At 40.1% G+C, this 20,741-nt stretch overlaps 2 protein-coding genes and 1 long non-coding RNA gene across 3 annotated transcripts in view; 2 read left to right on the forward strand and 1 right to left on the reverse strand.

Moving 5' to 3' along the window:
- LOC136702582 (uncharacterized) lies at nt 1-8,201 on the forward strand. The gene is made up of 3 exons (XR_010803933.1): nt 1-97; nt 5,167-5,399; nt 6,776-8,201. It is a non-coding gene; the product is annotated as an uncharacterized lncRNA (long non-coding RNA).
- A 3,371-nt stretch (nt 8,202-11,572) lies between these two features.
- On the forward strand, nt 11,573-15,720 carry nkx2.4b (NK2 homeobox 4b). Its single transcript, XM_066677369.1, has 2 exons — nt 11,573-11,921; nt 14,077-15,720. Exons 1-2 carry the CDS (start codon nt 11,573-11,575, stop codon nt 14,718-14,720), a joined length of 993 nt encoding a protein of 330 aa, XP_066533466.1. The 3' UTR covers nt 14,721-15,720.
- An 833-nt stretch (nt 15,721-16,553) lies between these two features.
- xrn2 (5'-3' exoribonuclease 2) overlaps nt 16,554-20,741 on the reverse strand; it is a 32,191-nt gene continuing 28,003 nt past the window's right edge. The window contains exons 29-31 of the mRNA XM_066676773.1: nt 20,192-20,252; nt 17,124-17,274; nt 16,554-16,783 (exon numbers count right to left, since the gene is read on the reverse strand). Of these exons, the coding sequence (XP_066532870.1) occupies nt 16,721-16,783; nt 17,124-17,274; nt 20,192-20,252 (275 nt within the window). The 3' untranslated portion in view covers nt 16,554-16,720. The remainder of the gene's footprint in view (nt 16,784-17,123; nt 17,275-20,191; nt 20,253-20,741) is intronic.

The following is a 20,741-nucleotide window of genomic DNA, read 5'->3' on the forward strand; positions in this document are numbered from 1 at the left end:
GGGAGAGCTTTGTGCCAAAACTGCTGCAAAACTCAGGAATCACACACACAGGGCTTGTGCCGCTCGCGCACAAAGTAAGGGGAGCTCACTCACAAAGGTCAGAGTTATAAGTTTTACGTTTAAGATGATTGTTTGTGTGATTCTTTTTGACACAAATCTGATTCCATAGAAACCAGTCTAAAGTGTTTTTTATGAAGCCCCATTGTCTGTAAATGACTGAAAAAACAAACCGGCTCAGTCCTGTATGCTAGTCTCTCTCTCTCTCTCTCTCTCTCTGGTGGAGGCATCTGGGGTTTTAAATGTATTTTTTTAGACAATGGCGAGAACTCCAAATGTTGAAAAGAACGAACCGAAATGAGCATATTGCTTTATTCCTGCTCCATATATAGGTAAAATTGTAATATTGAATTAATTTAGTTGTTTCTAATCCATTAAGGTGGAAATGTCTCCACAGTCAGGAGACGGCTAACTCTGAAAGTGCTACAAAACTGAACAACTCGTGTTTTAAATGAGTTTCTGTGGTAATTCAAACAGTGAATAAAATCCTACAGACAATATAAACTTCAGCCACGTACACGTTTTTGTCCCCTCAAACACACCGGTCCACCTTAAAACACTTAGCCTCGGAATATAAACAACCAGAAAGTACTGCAATTGCCCTCAAACATAGACTTTCTCTTTAAGTGAGAAATGCACTTGTAGCTACAATATCCCATGCAACCTTGGACCTAATTCCTAAAACTAGTCCTAACACTTCCCCTTAACCTAGGGACTATCCTTACACTTCCCTAAACTGCACTGTTAGTAACTGTGTGTGCATTTCAGGCACTGACATGGATTTATTAGAGTCAGTAAGGTTTCCTTAAACACACCAATCAGCAGAGATGAAACTCCTGGAGAAATGATGTGTTAGAAACTGTCCTGGGCTCGAGCAATAACACTAAGGTTGGTTCAATCACGAGTCGCAGCGTCTTAATCTGTACATCACGTGACTCGACGAACCCAGCACAGAGCAGAATATAAACTACTTGATATTAACACAGTAACCCACTGAATCATTTCTGACTTTTTACAGCGGGTGTTAAAAATAAACTTTTAAAAACGGAGCCTAATGTAGTGGATTAAATAAAACTCCTAGGACAGTTTATTATAATAAAGAGACACAAAGACGAAGACATGTCTTTTAGTGGGTTACAACTCATCTAGTATTATTATGTCTTTTACAGGTTTAGTAGAAATATTATAAGAACGGTGTGAATTTATTTATCAGTTAGAGATTAGAGACATTATTGATAGGCTATAATAATAATAATAATAATAACAATTTTAAATCAAAGTGACTAGGCTATAACTTGTTTCCATTCATGTTTTATAATCACTGATTAATTCATTCGTTTGTCACATTTGGTTTCTTTAACCTGGGTCTTATATATCTGCTCTTTTTTACATCCCAGTAAACAATTAGCCGTTGATTCAACGTTGAAATAAAGTAATGACTGCCGTCTAATCAACGTTCTCTTAAGGTTGAAAATGAAAGTTAAAAAGACGTCCAAACACAGACATTGAAAAGACGACTATTAGACGTATTTTGGACGTCCATTGACGTTATTAATCGGTCCCGAAATAAATTACTTGTATAAAACGCGTTTTGGACGTCCACTGACGTCGATTGGTCATCACTTAACTAACTTATTAAGATGGATTTTGGACGTCCGTTGACGTTTAAAATATGTCCTTGACGGACGGACTACTTTTAGACCTATTTTGAACGTCCAGGGACGTTCCTTGTTTACTGGGATTTTTTGTGTTATATTTAGGCTATTATTAATTTTATATATATATATATATATATATATTGTTTATATTCTAGTTAATACTATTTCTCGAATACAGTAAATAGCCTGTGAGTTTGTTCTGTGTACCAAATTAATTTACACACCCCAGCGAAATAAAACGATTCTGATGTTGGTTCTCATTTGGTTTTGATTCATGATTCTCATTTTAATTGACTCTTCTGTTGATTCAGATTCTAATTCTGTTCACGAGTTTTACTCCGTTTCAAAATTTGATCCAAATCTTATTTTTGTTCCCAATCTTATTCTGATTCTAAATTTGTGAGTGTTTTTTTTTTATCTCGTTTCTGGTTTTAATCCTAATCTGTCTGTGCGTTTTACTCCGATTTTGATTCCGTTAGCCTACGTGTGTAAACTGTTTACTTGTCCGCGGTGAATGAGGGGCAGTGCCGGGTTGTTTCTGAAGCTCGTGCAGGACACCAGCGAGAGCTGCTCCTCTAAAGCTTCTGTTCTGAAAGTATCTAAGATTTTCTGTTTTCTGCTCAACGTTTAGAAATTCCCGATGTCCTCCTCCTCTTTTCTGAGGGCTTTCTTTGTTCCTGAAGACGACGTCGAGTTCACAGCGGCTTCTTAAAGAGGTCTGACCTTCGTTTAGGTCCTGTATAACACTCGCGCGCTAAAGAGAGGATCTCATTAGTTCTGTAACTCAAGGTCATTCAGATCCGTCCGCGCGAGGCCAATCACAGCGGAGATTATTAAACCCCGAGAGAGAGAGAGAGAGAGAGAGAGACTGAAGAGTCGGGTTTAGGATTTACAGCTCAAACTCTCATTATAGATAAAGCTCTTTCTTTACTGCGTTCCTGCGTTCAGCCGCAGCCATTAACATCAGCCTTTAACAGAGTCGCCGAGGAGGTCCTCAGACCGCACCGTGGCTCTCCTCTACACAGGGGTCCCGCTCTTATTCTGTCGTGTCTTAAAGAGAGAGAGAGACGTGTTTACAGATGTCTACACTCTACACTCCACTAACTTCATTATTGTAGATTCTTTAAAATTTGTTTGATCAATTTAGAATTTAGATGACTTTTTTCTTCTCCACATATATATGTATATGTATATATATATATTTGTATATATATATATATATATATATATATATATATATATATATATATATATATAAAGGAGAAGAAAGGGACCAATAAGAATTATTATTATTATTATTATATTTATTTCGTTTTTATTTGTGTTAATTATTTTATTATATTTTATTTTATTTTTAAGTGTAAGAGTCCCCGTCAAAGAAATAGAAGCACTCAGCCTTACATTCGCGGCCTAATGTTTTCTTTGACAATTCTTCAACCATACAACAATAATAATAATAAAAATAATATTTATTAGTATTATTATTATTATTTTATTACTTTTTATTATTATTATTTTATTAAAAATAATTTAGTACCGTGGTATAAAGCGACATGAATAGGCCTATTTTATTAAACTTAAACAAATAGCCCTCACTGAAAAATGACAAAACCTGATATATTAAGTGCTTATTTGCATACGAACAATAATTTCAATAAAACAGCAATGAATATTAAAAGTAGTCCGGATTTACCAAAACAATGTTCTACATTTGTTCACACTTCAGATTAACACACGGAATTACCTTTACTCCCTTAAACACAGCTTTCATTTAGTGAAGTTAGTTAAACCTTCCAGGAGGTCACGGACTGAGGTCTCGACGCTGTTTAAATACGTCATCAGACTGAAATAAAAACACAAACCGAAACCGTTACAAATGAAAGGTACCTAAATGCACACATTTTTATCCGTGTTCCGTTTGTCGAGTCCTCAGCTGAAACTACCTCAGGGACCCAGCCTTCATAATAATGCGGTATTTTTGCGGGGTTTTTTTTTTCGTTGGAAATAAAACCTATCCTTCAAACCAAAAAATAAATATAAGGAACACAGACAAATCCTGACCACACACACCACTCAAACTCAATGCTCTGACATTTGTAACTGGGTGAAAATTAATGCGCTCTTAAGATTAACTTCAGTCTTCTGCCCAAAAAAAAAAAAAAAAAACATTTACATTTAAATAAAATTAATATACATTTTTTGGCACGAATCATAATTAAACTCTTATCAATAAAATGAATTTAAAAAATTTAAATACTTCAAATACACTCTAGAATCACTGGATTCTTACCGGCGCCGAAACCACAGAATAAAGCTTAGACCTAGTTCTTTAATCTCCGTTTAGACTCTCAGCTGGAGTCCGGGGCTCTGTGTCCACTGTTCAAGCGCAGTGTCAGCGGCAGAAAGACGAGGGACGGGGACGAGCGAACGAACTGAACCTTTAACCCCATCTCTCTCTCTCTCTCTCTCTCTCTCTCTCTCTCTCTCTCTCTCTCTCTCTCTCTCTCAATGTGTGTGTGTGTGTCACACACTCTCTCTCTCACTCTCACACACACACACACCTACTTTACTTTCACCACAGCCTACAACACAATAAACGACAAAATTCTGAAGGATTCAGACAAAAATAAACCAAAAATGTATCAATTAATAACTGATCTGATATTTAATAACAAGTTACATTGGCAATATACAAACTATTTAAATCCTGACCAGTTTTATTGGTTTCTGAGTGCATTCTCATGGTAGCTCTGATTTTAAAAACAGTTTTATATAATGTTTTTTTTTTCAATATTTACAGAATATGTCCTGTTTTAATGAAACAGGAAGTTACTACACTCTTAAAAACACACTGTATGCATTATTTGTTCACTTTCCCCCTGTTCTTCAATGGTCAGGCCCCTCAGAAGACCACCACAGGGCAGGTATGAGTGCTGCAGAAGTGTTTAAACACGGCGTCCACTCGGTTAGACCCTCCTACAGAGCCATGGTCAATGTATACATCACTTTGTCTCACCCAGAAGTAACTATATGAGAGCAGAAGAACACACATTAATCGTTAGCATTCAGTGTAAACGAATATAATACAGGTCTAATTCTGTTGGTTCTTTTCTCCTGATGCAATGTACAGAGCAGCTTGTTTTTCCCCTAATTCTATTAAAAATTAATGAAGTTTAAAACACACCAAATGGAGATACGAGGTTTTGTTTGTGAGAGTGGCGGTTAAAAGTGGATTGAAACCTGTTTGGAAACATGCATTTGTTTGCAAACCCAGGCTGTGTCCGCACTGCCCTGTCTGCGCTATTATTACGCTCCCTAATTAACATGTTAATTTGTCCAATTAATATGTTAATGAGAGAGCTGACTCAGAGCTTGACCACAGGCTTCTGAGCACAATGCGCTTTAACTATATACAAACAGGCTAAAGGACACTATTTATTTTCATTTTCAGATCTCGTGTACTGTTTGAATGGGACGCCCTGGAGCAGCTGCACATGGGATTTATAACGCGCCTCAACTTTGGGCTGAAGGGATGGAGCTCCTAAAGTCAATACCTATGGGTTGAGTGGGAGTGTGGTTTGGGATCCAGAGCTAATCATTCAACATCAGGACCGGACATCACTGATGTTTTTAAGGCTCAATGTCATTAAATGGCCACAGCAGTGTTCTAATATCTTTTAGAAGGTTAGAAGCTACCGCAGCAAAAGAGAAACAAACTCCCTTATATTCCACATCTCAGAAGAAATACTGGGCAAAATGGTGTCTACAAACTTTTGGGCACTATCAGTACTGATGCAGAATAGTTCAAAAGCTCTTATCAGCCAGTTATCTGAAGATTGTCATGAGGTGGGGTCTGAAACCCGTGGCCAGTAAAGAGCTGTGAAACTGTAAACACATAAATAAAACTGCGCATCAGTGAAAATATATAATTAAAGGGCTTTTACCTGAAAGAATGAGGTCCATCCTTCACTTCCTCAGAGATCTAGACGCGCACAGCCCCACAGGTCAGACGACTCAGACATCTGGGCACTGAGAGAGCTGTTAGCTTTGTGTGTGTCCTGTTTGAGCTGAGCTTTGTGCTCTGACCTCAGCTCTGAGGTTAAGAGGCTGCTGGAGCTTGCAGCTTAGAGTCGTATGGGGTCGTTCTGGGGCGCTGCGCTAAAGGCAGGTTTAGATGATTTTCTGTAGTAAAATAAGAGCACGTCCTAAAGAGAACACGGTCCTGCACATTCGGACACGCCGGACTAAACACCACACTGAAAGAAATTAAAATAATAACTGACCACAAATGACAACACACTCCTGTGTCCTGAGTTTGAACAGTCACTGAATCATTTACTTAATATTTGATACTTGATATTTAAACATAAAAAAACAAGTGATAAACACACAGCTGAAACTGACCCATGGTCTGCTCTCTCTCTTTCTCTTCTCTCTCTCTCTCTCTCCTCTCTTTCTTTTCTGTCTCTTTTCTCTCTCTCTCTCTTTTCTCTCTCTCTCTCGTTTCTCTCTCTCTCTCTCCTCTCTTTCTTTTCTGTCTCTGTTCTCTCTCTCTCTCTTTTCTCTCTCTTCTCTCTCTCTTTTCTCTCTCTCTCTCTTTCTCTCTCTCTCTCTGTCTCTCTCTCTCTTGTTTCTCTCTCTCTCTCTCTCTGGGCTCTTTAATAAGGGCCATTGTTTTAAAGGACCTTTATGTTCTTGTTTAAATGAAGGTGACAGAAAAGCTATTCATATGTTTCCTCCAAGAACCTCTTGAACATGGTTCTATACAGCGTCAGAAAGCGAAGACAGTGGAACATTGTGACTCAGAGTCATATTTCTTGACTCAGGGACATTTTTTTTTTTTGCTGCTATTCTGTGTTATAGTGTCTTTGTGTGATGCCATGGAGGACCACCTTTATTTTCTTTTTGATGCAAGGATCTTCAGAGGACCATGTTTGTAAATGAGGTGTGCGTAAAGAACCTTTTCAAAGTTCAAGGAAAACAAGAGGAGGAACTGATACTGTACTGTTACATTGAGAGCTTTCTTTCAAATCTGTGTTTCAAGTGTGTGTTTTTTTTAGGGACCACTTCTACGTTTTCTGCTTTGGAGAAATTGACTGATATTCAGACGGTGTGGTTGCTTCCGTGGGACCTTCTGTAAAGCCAGACAGCTCAACACACTTGGAGGAGAACGCTAACAATTTTGAAATGGGTAGGACATCCTACGTACCCAGAGAGTCATCTCGAGATGACGACTCTCCTGACACACAACAAGACAGCTGCAAAACTACCGTCCATAGTTTATTGTTTGCCAAATACTTACATGATTTTCTTGGTCACCTCACACCATCAATGATGCTCTTGTTCATAACTGGACAGTCCTGGGCTTCGGAGGGGACTCATTTGGCCTGTGGTACAGCTCAAGAAAACTTCAAATATTACATAAACAGTACATGGTATTAACCAGGGCTGTCCATGTTTGCACAGGACACTCTCTTTAGCCCATTTGAGAGGAGAGGAAGCTCCACACTGAGGAAAGGTGAACCTTCTCCAGCTTGTTCCAATGGAGAGCATGCAGTTCATATAGCAGTGGCTAACACAGCGGCCCTCCATCCTACTAGGGTTTGATTCCCAGCTTGGACAGGAACACCATCCTACAGCAATAAGGAGTAAGAGTGCCAACTCTGCATTAGCCTGTATCTGTAACATGACTGGAACAATTCCCTGGAGAACAATAAATGTACAACATTATTTAGTCAATGCGAAGCTGACCCCACTCTGAGCTATTTCTTGGCCGACATATTATCAAAGCAGAGTGTGTAATACACATGTTCATGGTCAGGTCAGGTCTGATACCAGGTTGCCTTGGTTGGTCACATGGTAGCGTAAATAGAGAATACAAATCTCTGTAAATAGTCATTGTTGTGTTGCAAGTGGTGGGGGCTCCACACCCTACAAATGGTAAACTCCCACTCTGTGTGTGTGTTTGGAGCATGTCCCTGAGTCCCAGACACTTGACCACCTTCCCTGTCTCTCATATCCTGAGCAACAACACAGAGGCTCTTCTACACCCACACCATCAGAACCATGCACTCCTTCATCTCTGCACAACTCTGGGGGAAAAGTCAATCCTTTAAAACACTGGTAACATTTTGCAGTAGGGGTACATTAATGACCAGTACGTAAAGCAATGTTCAGTAGTAAGCCTTATTAAACAATTAAGTAAATTACAATGAGTCATTAATTAATGACAAGGACAAGAGCGAACATTGTTTTAAATGCTAGTTAATGCTAGTTTTTGTTTATTTTCATTATTTAATAAGACATTGTGACATCACTTAACCATTTATTAAAGCTTATTACAGTCTTAAGTATCATGAATGATTATGACATCACAAAGAGTCATGTCTAAATACATTTAGCCCATGTATATTTACCTACCTCCACAGGTACAACATTGTCCTTTGTTGTTGCTACCTGTGTTATGACCCCATACTCCATCTTAGCCCACACTCGGATGGTAAAAGGTGGTTCTAAATAAAATCATTTTTAAAAACCCTTTGAAATGTATATATCACCACTGTCCAATAAAAAACATGTCTGCATTTTTGTGGCTTTTTAGTTTTCTTTGTTTGAACACTGATCCTTTACAATGTGTGAAGGTTTAATGACGAATGAACCAATAGAAATGTTCCAAAATTACTTTGAATAAAATCTTATTACACTGACTTCCATTGAAAATTAAGTTTTTTCGTTCTCCTGTAAAGTTACAAATTTTGGAGACACATGTTTTCTTTTGACAGTGAAGATATGGTTCATCCATTTGATGAAAAAAAACAATTGTAAAAGATTTTAAAGAAATGGTTCTATGTAGCACCAAACTGAGTTTTCCTATTTTTCTACACGTGATTAAATTGAAAGAACAATAAAACTGCTCCTCCATGTTTCACAGATATGTAGCAGTGCACTATAGGGAAGTGACCACAATCTGAGGAGCCTGTCTCAAGGGCACTTTGACCATTGATGTTGAGGGAGGAGACAGTGATGTTCCCACACACACAAACACAGCCCTAAATTTCCTGGGGAGATTTGGTTGTAGGGGACAAACAAGTGACTTTCCAGTTCCAATCATTAGACCATGGCTGTCCCCAGGACATCAACAGCTACAAAATGGCACCTACTCCTTAAACAAACATCAATATATTTAAAAATATTAAATGAATATATAGTTTTAATCATCACCGGTTCCAACCACTGCATTCATCACTCCCAGTCACGCCATGTGACCAAGCAGAGACAGAGAAGTTTAACAATGTTTCCTCTGAGACATGAAGAACGGAGTTCAACACACTTGGAGGAGAACACTAAGGCACCAGGGTCAGTTGTTACCTTTAGAAATCAGATTTGTTTTTTCAGATGCCTTTTACATGCAGTCATGCAGTTGTGGCTCAAGTTGCTCTGCACTGTGTGGCTGAGATCTTCCCCTCAGAGCCAGCATTAACTCTTTCAGCAGTGTGTGCTACAGCAGCTCTTCTGTGGGTTCACACCAGACCAGACCGACTAACCTTCACTCATCAGTAGAATCAGTGAGCTTTGGGTGTCCATGTCCCTTTCAATGTTTGTTCTTCCTTGGACCACTTTTGGCAGGTACTAACCACTGCACACTGGGAACACCCCAATAAACCTGCTTCCAGCATTTACTTCAAGAACTTGCTGGCCCCTTGCTGCCTGATATACCCCCACCCTCTTCAACAGGGGGCACTGTAATGAGATAATCAAACTGTTCAGCTGTTATTGTGGTTGATTTGTGAATTCAGAACCATGACTCCTCAGAGGAACGGCTGAATGCAGAGATGGTTATCTGCTGTGTGAGACCTGAGGCAAAGAAAATCATATGATTCTGTAGAGCACTTAAAATGGACGCACTGCAGTTATGAATCAAACATTACACTCGCATGCTGTGATAGAACTATATTTGGCTCCTTAAAAACTGTCATACATTTTTCAGCACTGTGTACAGTGCCCTTCCTGGGGAAATTCTATGATCCCAAAAATATTAACTCATTCAGGGTACATGGGCAGTGGTTCTGTTTAGAACCATAAACACTCAGAGAAACACTGGACTGTGTTAATGATCCTGGGCCTGACTCAGTGGGATTCCTATTAGATTTAAACCTGTGAGGGCGGCACAGTGGTGCAGCAGGTAGTGTCTCAGTCACACAGCTCCAAAGTCCCGCTCCGGGTGACTGTCTATGAGAAGTTTGGTGTCTTCTCCATGTGTCTGCGTGGGTTTCCTCCTGGTGACTGTCTGTGAGGAGTTTGGTGTGTTCTCCCTGTGTCTACGTGGGTTTCCTCTGGGTGACTGTCTGTGAGGAGTGTGGTGTGTTCTCCCTGTGTCTGCGTGGGTTTCCTCCAGGTGACTGTCTGTGAGGAGTGTGGTGTGTTCTCCCTGTGTCTGTTTGGGTTTCCTCCGGGTGACTGTCTGTGAGGAGTGTGGTGTGTTATCCCTGTGTCTGTGTGGGTTTCCTCTGGGTGACTGTCTGTGAGGAGTGTGGTGTGTTCTCCCTGTGTCTGTTTGGGTTTCCTCCGGGTGACTGTCTGTGAGGAGTTTGGTGTGTTCTCCCTGTGTCTGCGTGGGTTTCCTCCTGGTGACTGTCTGTGAGGAGTGTGGTGTGTTCTCCCTGTGTCTGTGTGGGTTTCCTCCGGGTGCTCCAGTTTCCTCCCATGGTCCAAAAACACACGTTGGTAGGTGGATTGGCGACTCAAAAGTGTCCATAAGTGTGTGTGTGTGTGTGTCGCCCTGTGAAGGACTGGCGCCCCCTCCAGGGTGTGTTCCTGCCTTGCGCCCAATGATTCCAGGTAGGCTCTGGACTCACCGTGACAGACAATGAATGAATGAAAACCTGTGAAAAGGGGGAAATCATTTTATGTAGCACATGAAATCAAAGGACAAAACAAACAAACAAAAAGATTTAAGCCTCCTTCAACACCCCTCTGTCAAAGACTGTCGTGCACTAAGAACTTAGGGTCCGCCCTCAGTCCTAGAACCGCTGACTCTCTGAAAACAAATACGGTCCTTTGTCTGTTTCAAAAGTTCTTCTCTGAGATGGAAACATGAGAACAGAGAAATGGTTCCACTCAGAACCATCATCATAGCAACCACTGCGAAGAGTTGCTACACTCTTAATAATAAGGAAAGGGTTCTGTGAATGATAACCCAGAAGAACCTTTAAACCTTTTTGAGACCTGAACCTTGTGTTCGTAAGACCACAAAACGTTACCTTAAACAGCTCTTCTCTAAGATGAAAACCCTGAGGAGAGAGAGAGGGAGGGTTCTGTAGAGTACCAAACAAGAGCAGAACTGTCGGTATGAGTTAAAGAACTCTCCCATGGTTCTACAATCTCAGAGCAAGTGTGGAACCATGGGAGAACCCTTTAAAGAACATGCTGCTTTTTAACCAGGGTCCTGTTGTATGAAATGTCCTTTCATTAAATCAGGAGCTGATGGAGGATGAGTGTGAGATGGTTCTGAGGTTCATATGAAGAAGAAGAAGAAGAAGATAAAGAAGAAGATGATAAAGAAGAAGATAAAGAAGATGGTGAAGAAGAAGTAGGAGAAGAAGACGAAGAAGAAGAAGAAGAAAACAAACAATAATGAAGAAATCTATGATTCCTTATTGTTGTGTTGGGTCTCGTGGCTCCACCTCCTGTTTGTGGTAAACTCCCTCTGTGTGTGTGTGTTTTGTGCTCTGTGATGATGGAGCTGAGACCATAAGAGAGAGAGGGGGAGAGAGAGAGAGACAGTGAGTGAGAAAGAAAGAAAGCAAGAGACAGAGTCCGCGCGCTGCTGCATCTTTGAGCGCGCAGAGAAGTGCAGCATGTCCCTGAGCCCCAGACTCTCGACCCCTTTCTCCGTGTCCCACCTGCTGAGCCCCGGCGAGGAGAGCTGCCGGCGCTTCGCGGGGATGGAGAGCGCGCAGGCGGGCGCGTGCCCCGGAGCCGTTCCGCCGCCTCAGCACCAGCACCAGCACCAGAACCAGCAGCAGCCGCAGCACCAGCAGCAGCAGCAGTGCTACCACATGGCCCCCACCGTGGGAAGCTACTGCAGCGGCTCCATCGGCGGAGTGATGGCCGAGCTGCCCTCCTACCAGGACAGCGTGCGCTCCGGAGCCGCCGCCGCCGCCGCCGCGTGGTACGGAGCCAACACCGAGACACGGTATCCCACCTGTGAGTCCACTGCACGCTCCTCCAGACACCGTACACGATTCACAGTCGTTTTCATTTTTACTTACAGCACTGTAACTCACACTCAGTTACAGTATGACACTAAACACACAACATTTACATTAAATATGACTGCATTACTCACCGGGACACAAGGAACATAAACACTGCAAATGTACAATCAAAACTATTTACAGTCGTGTGCAAAGCCGCAGTATTCTTCATATTTAGGCCTGTGGTCAAGAGCAAAACATGGTGTAAATATATTCATGAGTGTAATATTGTGCATATGGACATTATTACATTTAAAACGTGAATATGTGCGCATTATTCTGCAGTTTTTAACCAACACGTCAAACCCAGTGAATGAACATTAAGTGCGCGTTAAAATGTTCAGATTCAGTGTGATGTATTCACTAATTATCACTGAGACCATCCACAAAAACAAAGAGGTTCCCCGAACTTAGGAAGCGTGCCATTTTCACACCTTGAAAACCCCAGCTCTTTATTCTTTATTCAGTCTTCATTATGAACGCAGCAGCAGCACAACGCTTTACATTTATATAAAGAAACTTCAAAATATATATGACTTTTTATTTAACCCTGAGAATAGGGCGTTTTTTTTTGTGTTTGTTTGTTTTTAGCAACACATTTAAATTTTTTATTTATATTTATTTTTGTTTATTTCTGCTAAACGAAAAAAAAAACCAAATAAACAACAAAAAAAAAACCCACAAAACCAAATAAAAATCAATAAATAACCTAATACGATTAATCTATAAATGGCTGAAACTGAAATGATTAACTACGAGGAAAAAAAAAAACTAACGCTAAATTATCTGCAGAAAATATTCTGTTCAATAAATTTTTATTTTAATTGTTGCATTGTGAGCTGTTGTTTTCTGTTTTTGTTTAATTCATAAACGCCAGTGAACTGCAGTGTCCCAAAGTTAATATTTTATTTATAAACACTGGCTTTGGAGTTGTATTCATTTGAACAATTGCATGTAAACAGTAGGTGATTTCTATAAAATGTTTTGTTGCTGTAAATATAAAATAACAATAATAATTATTATATAAATCGATAGTAATAATAATAATAATGTTATTATTTTATTTATTTATTTTATTACTATTATTTTTATTATAATTGAATTTTTTTAAAACAGATTCTGGCAGTTTTAAAAACTAAAGAGGGGGGGGGTTAAATAATCAGTAAATGTAAATAATAATAATAATAGTAATAATAATAAATTGAATTGTTAAAGCGCTTTTCAGTAACACAAAGACGCTGTTTACAATCAGATGAACACAAACAATCACAGTCAAATCAAATACACATCATTAATAAAGAAGTTCTTTAGTGAAGGCAAAGTTTACAGAGAACGAAATTGACAGTTAAACAGAAACCCGTTGCTGTGGTTACAGGGATCTTTTTAACGAATGAGAATGTGGGTCGTTGGAAGATTTCACTTGGTGTAAGTCAGAATTTTACTGCGCTATTTTCACAGTTTAAAAAAGACATTCATTTTCTCTCGTTTTCAAATGAAAGTCTCCGTTTATAAATCCAGGAGGTAGAGTCTATTCTAACAGCACCAGAGGAAAAAGGAGCCGTATCTTCATCGAACAGAAACCGAGGACATTTTTAACGGAAGACCAATCCGAAATATGGGCATTCAATGTTTACACTGCATTTACTGCACGAGTGGAAATATTATTCATGTTCATTTAATTCGAAAATTAAAAAACAAAAAAAGGAGAAATAAATATGAGAAAACATGCCTGGATTTAATTCTAAAGTTTATTTAAGTTTAAAGTATTTACGCGTGGTTAATGAGGCTTTTTTCTAAAGCAGAGTGAAAACGTCCGGTTCACGTTTGTTAAAATTCTACGGGAACGTGATTTCTCGCGCGAGTTCGTTAAGACGCAAAAACATTGGAAATATGGTCTTCTGGGAATGTGCCTGTAACTACGCTAAAATAAAGATGCGTAGACTAACACGCCGTAGAGCTGCCTGTGCGCCATGTTGGGCTCTTGCTTCTCTCACTCACGGGTTAAATTTAATTTCTCATTTCATATATTTCATCTGTTTGATGTTTAAGAGCGGCTCTCCAGTTCAGGGCTGAATCTAACCTCTGTGTCCCTCCTCTCTCTCCAGTCTCCCGGTTTATGGGCTCCTCCGCGGGGATGACCATGAGCGCGCTCACCGCGATGGACCCCAAGACCGTGGTCAGTTTGCACGGGGCTCCGCGGAGGAAGCGGCGCGTGCTCTTCTCCCAGGCGCAGGTGTACGAGCTCGAGCGCCGGTTCAAGCAGCAGCGGTACCTGTCCGCACCTGAGCGCGAGCACCTGGCCAGCATGATCCACCTGACACCCAACCAGGTGAAGATATGGTTCCAGAACCACAGGTACAAGATGAAGAGACAGGCCAAGGACAAAGCGGCTCAGCAGCAGCAACAGCATCAAGACAGTGGCAGCAACTGCGCCCAGCAACAGCAACAACAACAACAACAACAACAACAGCAGCAGCACTCGCCCAGGAGGGTGGCAGTGCCCGTGCTGGTTAAAGATGGAAAGCCCTGCCAAAACAGCACCAACGCGCCGTCACTGACCCACCAAGGTCAAAACGGGGTGATGGGGGCATTAGGGGGGCAGCAGCACCACCAGCCCCCAACAGTGGACACTCTGGGGTCGGCCGATGACGTAGACGAACTGCCCACCCCTAGCCCTCCTGCCCTCCACATGAGCGAGTACACGGCCAACATGGTCAACTCTAACCTGCTGTACGGCAGGACGTGGTAGGACCAGGCCGGGGACGAATACAGCCTACTTTTGGGGCCTTTTTTTTTGGTTCTCGTTGTCGTCCTGGGAGATGAGCAGAGAAAAAAAATGCTGCACGGCGTCCTCAAAACTCAGAAATACGGGGGGGGAAAGAGAGAGAAAAAACATTTTTACGACATCTGTGACTGAAACTTTTGAAACGCGTGGATTGTATTTGGTTTCTTTCAGAATATGAGTGAACTGAGACTGTGTGTGTGTGTGTGAGAGAGAGAGAGAGAGATTATGAAGTAGAAGAGAAGCTGGGTCTGTTCCACAATAATTGGTTTATCAGATATATGCTAATTAGCCTAATGCTAACCCAGTAGGAGGACAGGTATGAGACGGTCCTTCTGGGCGGCTTCCACTTTAAGCTTAACTTATCCTGCTGTGTGGAACACTCTTCCAGGGTTCATGAGTTAGCGAGATAACTTAAGCCTGGGGTTGAGGAGTGTCCAGTAAGAATCTCTCTCAGCACTTTCCTGTTGGGACACATTAGCATCGAAGCTATTTGGCTAAACTGAAAAACCCTGCTTTTATGGAATACCCCCATCTACCACTACTCGGTTTCTCCTCAGACTTTGTTAAAAAAATAAATAAATAAATAAAAAATACCCGATAAAATATTTCTTGGTTTACCAGAGGGGTGTAAGATGTAGGCAGTGCGTCTAACTCTGGACTTCGAGTTTATAAAGTAATTACAGTAGTGTTTTTTTTTTTTTTTGTAATAAAAAAAAAATTAATGGATGCTGCACGGCCTGAGAATTCAGTTTAATAATAAAAACATGACGTGAAAAAGATGCGTTTTCTAATTTAATTCAGTACACTTTGGTATTGTGAAAGAGGAACGCAGAAGACATTGGGTTAATGCAGGGTTTGGGTTGTGAACTGGATTCAGTTTGTGTTCATTTCAGATGAGCTCTTGCTGAGGTGAAATTTACCCATTTATTTTCATCTTTCTCTTATTTTCTTTTCTTCATATTTTCCCCCAGGTTTGAAATAAATAATAATAATAATAAAAGTATATCAAATGTCCCAGGTTTGTTGGGGATGTGGAATTTATGTTTCTGAGCTGTTTTTGAGAGAAAACGTCTTTTTGAAAGTTTTTGTTTTCTGGCACCGATTGGTCTCTGATCACCGAAGTGATCTCAAGCACTTTCCCACAACCTCGGCTGACTTGCACTGAGACTTCTAGGTCGTGTCATGACTTAATTTTAAATTAACTGAAGTGAATTTTCAGTCAGTTTTATCTTTTTTGAACAAACGCAGGCTAAGACTGGCTGAGCTGATCATTCAGCACAATTTCAGATATAACCTGAATTATGTGAGGTTTCTTTCTGCTATTTACGACAGAGTAAGATCATCGGTGCTTTGAGAGATGGACCTAATAATAATAAAATTCATACTAATAACAGTTGAAAGAAATGGTCATTAACACCAGAGAAAAGCCAAAGTTAATAAACCCATAAGATCTTCAGAAATTAACCAATTCTCTTTTGAATTCAAATGGAGACCACTGTTCCCCGACCTAATTAATCCATTCTCATTTAACCAGCCAGCCAGTTAAAATCATAGATCTACATTTATAATTGTCCATTAGGACGGTAGCATGAATATTCATCCCAATATGAAGCAAACTAAGCCCCCGAGAGGATGATTTCCATCCGAAAATGTGAACTTTCCTTTTTTTTCGACTGATAAAAAGAAACACTTCAGAGGTGCAGATAAGTAATTAAGGCCAGGAACCTGAAAAAGTGCCCAAGTTAACCGCCCCGGTTTCCTACACACGACCCTCAAAAAAACCACACGTCACTGTCTTTGTCTCACTTGTATTTCACAAGATTTACAGGTTTTTCTCATTACAAAAACATCAGTACATTAACGTGTGTATTTGTACAAATTTACAGCCCAATTAAAGACAAAGTAGGTTTAAAAAAAAAAACGACACAAAAACAGAACAGCTGCTCCATGTATGACTTGAGTATTCAGCTCCAGTTGTAGCGTCCACTCTGAGGCGGCTTGCCGTAATTTCTCCCAGAATTGTAACCCTAGGAACAAAACGGAGCAAATATAAACCGTGTTAAATTAAAATACCTGAAAGTTTATTTCTGTTACTCAACCCTTCACGTGTGCTTAAATTCACTTTGGATTCAACTGCATTGTAGAGCTTAAAGCACCCATGTTACAGCAAAACTATCCTTGTTTTCATACCGTAGTAACAGGAATGGTCCAAAACGATGTAGAATAAAGTTGTTACATTATCTTCCATTAAAATTAAGGATGTTTTTACATTCTCCCGTGAAGATATAATTCGGGACTCGGAGGCTGAAGATTTCCTCAAGAATGAATCTATCTGAAGTGTAGGATTATCATGGGCAGTGTAATCACCTCCTGTGTTCTACGGTCCCCTCCGTGCTGCTGGTGATATCCGCCTCCTCCTCGGCCTCTCTGCATGTTGTGCTGAAAGGCAGAGCCTTGCGTCTGCATCGCTCTGTCCCAACCCTGTCCACCATGTCCGCCATGACCGCCGGACTGAGACCTGAGGAGAGCGAGTACATGGTCAATACGAGTACACTTAAAAAATAAGACATTCAGACTTAGAGACCTGTACATAATCAGTATATAATCACCACTCTTGTACAAACTCTGATTATGCTACAGTTTTCCATTCAGGTAAACGGAGACAGCAGGGTAATGAAGGTAAAAAAACCCAACACTTTTATTGGTCCTTGTATCTTCATTTTTGTGGATTTTACTTTTCTACGACATTTGAACAGAGCTGCTCTTCACACTGTGTGAAAAATTTGGAATAAAATTTTAACCCTGACTTCCACTGAAGTTACTATTCTGAAGATACTTGTTTTTTTTTTTTTTTTTTTTGGGACAGCGACAATATATTCTAAAAAATTCAATGTTAAACACTATCTCAATGGTCACGCTCCGAAGTGATTTTTGAATAAAATCTGTACTTTATCATGCAATAAACAGCATTTAAGAACATTTTTGTTTCCTTGTGTACTCTCACACGGAGATTATATATATATTAAATATTTCAATTACAATTAACGTTTAAATTTTGACATTAAAAACTAGGCCAGTTTTTGGTTTATTTCTATTTCTATTTATTATTTATTTTACTTCATTTATTACTCTATTGAAACAAATATTTCTGTGATACTAATTTTACAAACGTTTATTTACCGGCAGATTTGAACATACAAATAATATTGGTCAACTATTCCAATACAGGTGCCTGGTATCCCTATTGAAAATGGTTAAACTGAGTCACAAACTGAAAATCTATGTTGTCTATAAACAAATTTCACAGCTTTCAAATGGTCTGGAATTTCTGAACAGCACTTTATCTTTGGATTTTCTAAGTCTCCACTTTTTCATGCTTTTCACTTGGTACTTTTTTTTTTTTTTAAATAAATACAGCAGCACAGAGAAATTAAGGAGGTAACGATGTAAATCGCAACATGGGAGATCTAAAACCAGTGTAGAAGACCAGCAGTGCTCTCAGGTGCTCCATGGCTAGGGCCCATTCCCATCCCCATTCCACCCCACCCCCCTACAGCTCTTACTCTTCTGAACCTCCACAGACCTGATTCAAAACCAATGGAGGGGGACCCTGCATCTAACGAATGGAGGGCAATTCTGAGAATTGAAAGAATTAAAAGCAGCATTCCAATATTTTAATGATGAATGTCAAATGTTAAAAAGGGACATTAACATAATCAGGGACACTTCGCCAATTTTGTTCTCTACCAAAACACATTCACATCGATGAATTTAGTTTGACGATGACACAGCTTTGTCAGTTTGGACTGAAAACCAAACCAGTGCCCAATCAGCTCAGACAGTGAGAGTTACTAGGTCCTACAGCAGTTCTGAAAAATATTTAAATGTTACTAAATTAAGAACTATTTTTATTTAATAATAATAATAAGCTGCTTAATGTTACATTTTGAAGATCACAGTTTTGGCCCTGATTCTCACTGCACCTCCAGATACTGAGAGAGAAACAGCTGAAGCTGATTTCATTTAATGAAGAATTAATCAGATGAAGTAGGCATGGAGTGTTAACTAAATACTGAACAAACAGTATTTAAACAAGATATAAAACAATGTGTATATACACTAATTCTTACAATTATTCTAATGTACTACGTTAAAATTAATTTTTAAAAGCTTTACATTTTTCTCAGAAGGTTTGAAACCTTTACCCACTCTTGTAAAGGGTTTAAATATATATATTTAATTATATAGATGCATCTATTGCATATATTCAATTAAATATATGCATCTCCCATTAAAAAAAACCCACAGGAGGAAGAAAAAACCTTTAAGTTTCAATGGAAGTCAATGTAAATAATATTGTATTCCAAGTAATTCTGAAGCAGTTCTACTGGTCCATTCATCCTAAAATATTCACACAGTGTGAAGGACTGTTCAGATGATGCAGTAAACCCAAAATCCACAGGAATGGAGATGCGTGTTTTTCAGTGGACGACGGCGATATCCAAACGGTTCGACAGATTGGAGACGAGTAGGAAGTGATTAGAGAGAAGCAGTGTTGGTTGCTATGAATAACAAAGTCAGCAACATGTGGCAATCCATACAGGAGGGAACCTATACTCGCTCTAATCTACTATTGCTCTGTAACAGAGCCAGAGATAAAGAGAGAGGAGAGCAATGTTGGCCATCCCTCATTACTCAAACATGTCACATTCTTCCCAAGGCCTGCCTTAGCAAAAGGCTGTGGAATCCATAATCCCTCCTCCAGGTTCCTTATGCATTTCATTTGGGCCTGTCCTAAGTAGTTAAAGAAACTGTGCACAGTCGCCACTAATAACTACTGACCCAAGGTGACAGGGGCCTACAATGGGCCTGGCAGGACTAAAAAGTTGAACCAAAAAGAAGCTGATTAGTACTTGAAGAGGTCTGGAGCCAGAATCAATGGCCAGTCTGTGAGACCACACTGGCCCAGGCACGGAGGAGATATTGGTGCAACAGAATTAGTGCTGCCTCATTAAGTCCTGCAAACCTCTTCAGGAGAAAATTTGTTTAGCCTGTCCGAAACTAATTCCATCCTAAGCCCCCCCATGGAGCACGTAGCCAAAGGAAGGGAAGAGGGAGGAGTGGTGAAGTGAAAGAGAAGAAACCAAGTTTCCAGGAGGGAGAGAGTAACATTCAAAAGGGACTGTACACTTTCTTTGGCAACACACTGATCAATTCAAGCGAGCTCTCCTGCATGTTTATGGAGGGAGATGTATAGATATCGCACGTCTACAGAATAATGGGCAAAGACCTCGAGGAACAATGGCTGAAAATGTGCAAAGGAGCACGGCATTGTGCAAAGGAGTTTGCAATGACCTTAAAAGTGATATTTATGTGGTGGTGGTGCGCTGAATGTATGCCGTGAATACGGAGGGCACACAAAGCCATAACCTTACCTTGGGTACTGCTGCTGATGAGATGGCTGTGGAGCTCTTGGGAATCCATGTTGCCAGGATTCTAGTGGAGAACAATCATTAATGCATTTGTGAATCATGGCCTGACAACATACGAAAAGCAGGAGCTGAACAGAAGCATTCTCCATCACTCTTGTTCTAAACACGTACATCTACAGAGAGGAAAGTCGCAGAGGACCGGCTCAGAGGAGGATCCACATTCCTGCTATTTTCAGCTTTGGCCAACAGACATCATCAAGATTTCTGGTTTCAATCGAAATGATAAAAATAACTGAATCAGCTTGAATTTTAAGATTTCCTGCCAGAGCTGCGCCATTTGGAGTGGGGAAATCTCAACCTAACAACACAGAATCTCAACCAGCATTTTGGCACACTACGTTCACAGCCCCATTCAAGCCAAAAACCTTCACAGAGAAAATTACACTTAAATTATAGTCAAATCATGGCAGCTCTGGCTGAAAAGTACGATTTTTGTTTTTTTGTCAGAAGAATTGCTGTGAGAAATCATTCAGCCCTAGTTCAGAGCAGAAAA

This window comes from Hoplias malabaricus, chromosome 7 (genome assembly GCF_029633855.1).
Source record: "Hoplias malabaricus isolate fHopMal1 chromosome 7, fHopMal1.hap1, whole genome shotgun sequence".
Classification (NCBI taxonomy): Eukaryota; Metazoa; Chordata; class Actinopteri; order Characiformes; family Erythrinidae; genus Hoplias; species Hoplias malabaricus.

Bases quoted from the DNA above. Each gene is read 5' to 3' on its own strand.
- nkx2.4b (XM_066677369.1), top strand. From the start codon at position 11,573: ATGTCCCTGAGCCCCAGACTCTCGACCCCTTTCTCCGTGTCCCACCTG. The intron at 11,922-14,076 runs GTGAGTCCACTG...CTCTCTCTCCAG, and splicing joins CGAGACACGGTATCCCACCT to TCTCCCGGTTTATGGGCTCC.